This window comes from Monoraphidium neglectum, assembly GCF_000611645.1.
Source record: "Monoraphidium neglectum strain SAG 48.87 unplaced genomic scaffold scaffold03259, whole genome shotgun sequence".
Lineage (NCBI taxonomy): Eukaryota > Viridiplantae > Chlorophyta > Chlorophyceae > Sphaeropleales > Selenastraceae > Monoraphidium > Monoraphidium neglectum.
In genome coordinates, this window is record NW_014010369.1 from 1,163 (window position 1) to 7,264 (window position 6,102).

The 6,102-nt window shown below is 64.5% G+C and overlaps 2 protein-coding genes across 2 annotated transcripts in view; one reads left to right on the plus strand and one right to left on the minus strand.

The window, feature by feature from the left end:
• MNEG_12465 (chlorophyll a oxygenase) overlaps window positions 1-547 on the minus strand; it is a gene marked incomplete at both ends in the record, with an annotated part of 1,666 nt that extends 1,119 nt beyond the window's left edge. The window contains one exon of the mRNA XM_014039062.1: window positions 20-547. Within this exon, the coding sequence (XP_013894516.1) occupies window positions 20-547 (528 nt within the window). The remainder of the gene's footprint in view (window positions 1-19) is intronic.
• Window positions 548-963: 416 nt separating this feature from the next.
• On the plus strand, window positions 964-4,092 carry MNEG_12466 (hypothetical protein; the record flags this gene model as incomplete). The annotated part of the gene is made up of 8 exons (XM_014039063.1): window positions 964-1,274; window positions 1,576-1,723; window positions 2,067-2,125; window positions 2,534-2,658; window positions 2,969-3,018; window positions 3,246-3,334; window positions 3,598-3,685; window positions 3,907-4,092. 8 exons carry the CDS (start codon window positions 964-966, stop codon window positions 4,090-4,092), a joined length of 1,056 nt encoding a protein of 351 aa, XP_013894517.1.
• Between the last annotated feature and the right edge of the window lie 2,010 nt (window positions 4,093-6,102).

Below are 6,102 nucleotides of genomic sequence, written 5' to 3' on the forward strand. Positions count from 1 at the left end.
GGGTGCAAACACGCCCCACCTGCTCCGCCGCCGCCTCGATGACCTCGAGCGTCGCGGCCGCGTCGCTGCCGCTGACGAGGTCGTACACCGCGTCCCACGCGCGCCGCCGGTTGCGCAGCACCTCCAGGCGCGCGCGCGCCTCCCAGGGCTCCACCACGCCCGCGAGGCGCTCGTTCAGGACGGCCAGCTCCAGCAGCTCGTTGCGCGCGCGCGACGCCGTCGTGCGCACGCGCACGCGGGGCGCGGCGTCGACGAGGTCAGACAGGCTGAAGCGGCCGCCGAAGAAGGGGCCGAAGCGCTGGTACTTGGCCTCGGGGTCGGAGGCGGGCTGCTGCTGCTGCTGCTGCGGGAGCTGCTGGGGGGCAGGCGTGACGGCGTCGTGCTGCGCCCGATCATGCTGCTCGGGGTGGGCGCCACCGCTGGGCAGAGGCCGCGGCGTGGCACGGCTGGGCGCCAGCGGCCGTCTAATGTTCGACGCTCCTCTTAAACTGCCGTGAGAGGCCGCTAGACCCTGGCCCACGGGGGACCTGCCTTGGTTTTGCAGCATGGTTTTGCGCGGCACGCTGCCTGGGGCCTTGCCAGAGCCTCAAAGAAGCAATTCTCTCACTAATGACTACTTTTACGTTGAGAAGATCCGCTCTAGTGCCCGGCGCGCGGGCCAGGATCTCCGCCAAGCACAGACATGAACCGACAAGGAGAGGCGTGCGAGACGACACATGCAAGTAAAAATTAAACGTGCAGCGTCACAACGCATGCCTGTTGCGCCGCTGGAGAGACGCTCGATGTCTCTGGTGTCTGGTGTGTTTGGCCTTACTCATGTTTCGAGCTGCCGTCGACTGCCTTGGAACGCGGTGCGCCCAACATACAAACTTGTCTAATCGACCTTCATTAGACTCGACATTGCTTACAGGCCAAAACAAGTCCTGCTGGTCCAAAACTAGCCCAGCGGTCCAACAAACCATGATGAACGTCCTCCGGCGCCAGTCTCCGCCCGGCTCATCGGGATCAGACAGCGACATTCGTTGCGACATAGACGTCGTCAGCAAGGGCGTCGACGCACCATGCACCGCAGCGGTGCCGCTCGCACCTGCCACACGGGCGCACAAGGCACCGTCCGCCCGCCGTGGCCGGGCCCCCGGCTTCGCCCCCAGCCCTGAGGAACTGGAGCAGCTGATCACTGCCGTGGATGCCGCGCTGCCGGGCGGCCGCGAGCAGGTGCATCGCCAGCTCGTCAGCGGCGGGGAAGAGGGCGTCACGCAGACGCAGCTGCGCAGGTGTGCACGCCCATCTCCCTATGGAATGCAGGCCCCATGCCAGCTTGGTCCGCTGCCAAGGCGTCTATTGCGCTGCACTTCTGGACAACACCCCTGCTCGTCCGTCGCCCAAAAGCAAGCGAGCAGGCCCCTTCCCGACCTCGCACCTGCCGCGCCCACCTCACCCTTTCTGCCGCACAGCCGCGCCTTTGTTCCCTCGCTCGACGCAACGGGCCCTGGGTTCTGCCCCTGGGCGCCTCGCCCTTTCAATACCCCCGCCCCATGCCCACCAACCGTTCTCCGGCCTCGTCCCTCCCCCCAGGTGGCTGCGTGCCCGCGGCTGGGACCCAGCCAAGGCGGGGCGCGACCTGGCAGCACACGCGGCGTGGCGCGCGGAGTTCGTCCCCGGCGGCCGCATTCAGGAGGCTGAGGTGGCGAACGAGATTGCGCAGGGCAAGGTTTTCCTGCAGGTGGGTTTGGATGGGTAGGGGATCGCGCACGTTTGCTGGCGTGGCGGCCGTTCGTGTCTGTGCAGGCGTTGAGGTGTGGCTGCGAGTGTGCGTCACAGGGAGATCATAGAAAAGGTGGAGAGAGAAACAGAGTAGTTTTCGAAAGGTCTTCATACCAGGGGCAACGCAGGCGGCTGCTTCGTTCACCCGTTATGCCCAGGGCAGGGCCCGCCACCGCCCCCGGCATCATACTTGAACCGCACCAGCACGCCGGCGTCGACGGCTTTGGTTTGCTTGCTCTTGTACGTTCCCTTGCTACTAACGATCACCCACACCTGTGATGGATCCCCTGACCCTGACCCAGGGCCCCGACCGCAACGGCCGCGGCATCTCCATCTTCATCGGCGGCAAGCACTTCCCACGGTGAGCGATGACCAGCGGGCCCGCCCCTCGCTGCCAGCTGCGCCTGGCCGTCGACCCATTCTCGAATCAGCCCTCAAATCTGCGTCGGCCTCCTCTCTGCTCCCGCAACCCCAAGTGGCCCCCTCTCTGTGTGCGTATGCCCATCGCCATCGCCATCACACCCCTCACGATTCGCTGTCCGTTCACCACTGCTGCACCACTCTCCCACCACAACGCCGCACCACATCACACCCTGTGCCACCCCCGACTACTGCGGCCCTCAGCTCCCCCCCCCCTTGAATAACACCAGCATGCCCACGGACTGAATTGCCTTACTCCCCGTTGACAACTCACAGTCATGCACACACACACACACACAAGCCTTGTGTCCCTCACCTCGCGCCACCCCCAAACCCCACACCGCCCCAGGGTCGACGCCCGGGAGTGCCACCGCTTCATATACTACGCCATCGACGCCACCATCGCCCTGGCGGACCCGGCCCGCAACCCTGCGGGCAGGACCACCGGCGTGCTGTGCATGAAGGACTTTGGCTGTGAGCGGCCCCTGGCAGGGGGTGGAGGGCACAGGGAGGTTGTACGTGCAGGGGCGAGGACAGGGGAAGCAGAGAGTCCCAGGGAGTTGATGCAGCCAAGTGGTCACTGCGCCAGGCGGGGTGGCGCGGCGAGGACGGTTGCTGGGCACCGGGGTTGGGAGGCCAAGCGTCGCGCACCTTGACCGCATCAGCACATGACAATGCAGCGCCCTTTACGGGCACCCATGCGCTGGAGGGCCTTTTTATTAGACAGGTTTGTCACCGTGTTGTGCGCCCGCCTCCCCGCTCCTCCGCACCTCCTCCGCCCCAGGGCGCAACCTGGACGTGATGGGCGGCATCAACATCGCGCGCGCAGTGCACGTGAGGGGCCCGGGGGCAGGCTGCGTGCAGGCTGCTTCTGTTTTGGGGGGGTAGGGCAAGGCCGCACACGTGCGGCTGTACCATCGCTGGGCCCAGCGCTAGGACGCGCCGCTTCCCCTACCAGCAGAGAGGACCGCGTGCACAGCCCCCCGCACACATACGAGCTCCCTGGTGACGAGCTCCCTGGTGACGCAACCCCTGCCGCCCCATAACCCCCCCCCCCAAAGCTGCACTACGTGGAGCGCCTTGACGCGCTCTACATCCATGGCACCAGCGCCGCCTTCCAGCGCTGCTACAAGCTGGTGGAGCCCTTCATGTGCGCGAGCCTGCGTGTTTTCGGGGGGGAACGGGGAGCGATGACGCACTCAGCGCGTGGCAGGCAGGGTTGCAGCGCAGCAGGGCACCAGGTGCATCCTGAGAGGGACCGACGGCCACGAAAGCAGGGCGCGCACAGGACCGCCTCTAAACTAGCGACACCATGGTTGCATCCTGGGCCCTGCGCCCTGCGTCGCTGCGTTTTGACACTGCTCTATACACCGCAACCCCATACGCATGCGCGTACAACCCCCTCCTTCCCAGCGACCCCGTGACCCGCAGCAAGATTGTGCTGCTGCCCGCTGACGAGGCGGCCGCCAGGGAGATCCTGGACAAGGGGCTGGGGCTGGAGGTGCGCATTGGCGGCCAGGGGCGCTCCGCTCACCATGACGCATGGCAGCTACTGTTGGGGCTTTCCAGCACGCTGCCCTGCCCTGTTCTGCCCTGCCCTACCCTGCCCTGCCCCGCCCTGTTTTGTACTCTCGTAGCCCAACCAACGTCGGCCTTGGGACCTCCCTCAACATTGCCTGTCTGCTTTCCCCGTCTCCCCTCCCACCTCACGCACACACGCAGAACCTGCCACCGTTCCTGGGTGGCACCGCAGAGCTGCGCCCCATAGACGACGCGTGGGCCGTCATCCTTGCGCAGCGGGCGCAGCAGGCGCAGCAGGAGGGCCAGCCCAATGGCGCGGGGGAGGGCGTCCGTGCGAATATGGGAGAGAGGGACGCGGGCAGTGACGAAGAGTTTTTTGAGGCTTAGGGGGTGGCGGCCGGCGGCGAGGAGCCGCAGAGGCCGGTGCCCGCTGGTGTGCACACTTGAGGCACACTTGAGGCGACGCGGCAGTCAGCGGCGTTGGCTTGCGCGGCGTGCGTCAAAAATTGAGCAGACAGAGGGGTGGAGAGCCCCAAACCTTGAGACAGAGCGTCAACGCCGGCGGCGGCGCCGCTTGCTCGCCAAGCTGTTCGGCGGGCTGTTGGGCCCTCGCACCCGCCACGCTGCGCAAACAGTCATCTCGGGCTTTGGCATTTTGATGAAAAGCTGCCGTCCTTTTGTTGCGAGCTGAGGGGCCTTGTTCAACAACTGGCCTCCGTCAAGCGGCCCCTCCCCACTGTTTCACCGCAGTGTCGGCCTCCTCGGATGGCACCGCTGTCGCTGCCGCCACGCAGTGGATTGGTGTCGCAGAGTCAAGGGTGCGCTCAAGCCCGTTGCGGGCACTGTCCTGGCACCGACCAACCCACACGCGCGTAACACGCAACAGCCTCATGCCATGCGTATGCGTTTTGCTCTAGCACAGCGGCCTGAACCCTCCATGCGTGCATGGAACCTTTGTTGCGCGTGTGCATCACTCCAGGTCGCGGCTTCTGCCCCTTTCATGTCCACTGAATGCGTTGCGCTGCCCTCAGCAGCTTGCGCCACGGGCCGGCGGCTGATTTGAAACCGCTCTCGGCATCTGGCTGATGCTGTTTCGACTGCCAAGGACAAACAGCAGCATTTCGATATGGCTAGCAGCCCTGTATCGCCCCACCCCTGCGGTTCTGCAATTGAAGCGCTCCGAGCAGCGAGCCATTCTACATGGCAGCGGCAATGCCGGCACCTTTTATTCATCTTGGGGCACCCACAGCACTTGCTGGCCCCCCTGACATACACATGTGTGATTCTGCCTGCAACACACGCTCCCGCCCATGGCGAGGCCGGGCCTGCCCCATTCTGTGTTCAAACCGCCTCTGTGATCAATTGCCTCCCCCCTGCTGCGCGTTTTGCAGACGGTGTGCATTGTATCTCCACCCGGTATCTGCTGCTGATCACGCGCGTTGCTCCTGAACAAACTCTTGTTCATGACGGGCGAAAATTCCGAAACCTGCCGTGCGCTGGTGTAAGAGTGACCCCTGCCTGCTGCTCAAGGGGCATTACAGCCGCGTACAGCATAGTGCATACGTCTCAATCCCCGCTCCATCCAGCCCTTTCAAGCCTGCCTGATGCTCGGAGATGTGTCGACATGATGTCACCACAGTCGATGTCACAGACTGCAGAGGTGTGAGCGCACTTGCCTTGTAAATTCGACGACTACACGGCGCCCAAAGTGCACATGCTGCTTGCCTGGCACGTGCGTGGCATGCGCGGCAGCACGAGCACCTCACACACTCGCTGGGTCACTTGCATTTGGAGTGCAGCTGCTCTTTCGGCAGGCCAACTCGCTTGCCCCAATGGCTTATTCTACAGTGTTGCAGCTTAGTTCCGATCACATCTTCTGATAATGCTCGTCAAGCCAGTCTGCGCGCCAACTTGCGTTGTCCTGCACCCGGATTTTTGGTACAGTGAAGCGGAGGTCACTTCCTTCGCGCAGCGTGAAATCTATCATACCAATCGCGACATGCCGACTCTGCTCTCAAAGCTCCCGACGTCGGTCACATCATGGGCGCGTTCCACCCCGACCAGGCCCAACAACTGGGAGCCCGACGACAAACATCTTGTCCAGCTGCTGGCGGAGACACGCGCGGCATTTGCAGACGCCGCGGCGGTTGAGGCCAACCTGCAGGCTGGAGGGGAGGAGGGCGCGACTGATGCAAACCTGACGCGGTGAGCCCCCATCGCATTCCATCTCTGCTGTTGAAAACACTTGAATTAGTGTCCCTGTCTAAGACACATCCTCGACACGGCGGTGGTGCGGTCGGCACGGCCAACCGCGCACAGCTGCCCGCCCCGCAACCACCCCAACTTCCGCCCCATGCCCGCCAACCCCTTTCCGCCGCCGTCCCCCCCCCCCCCCCC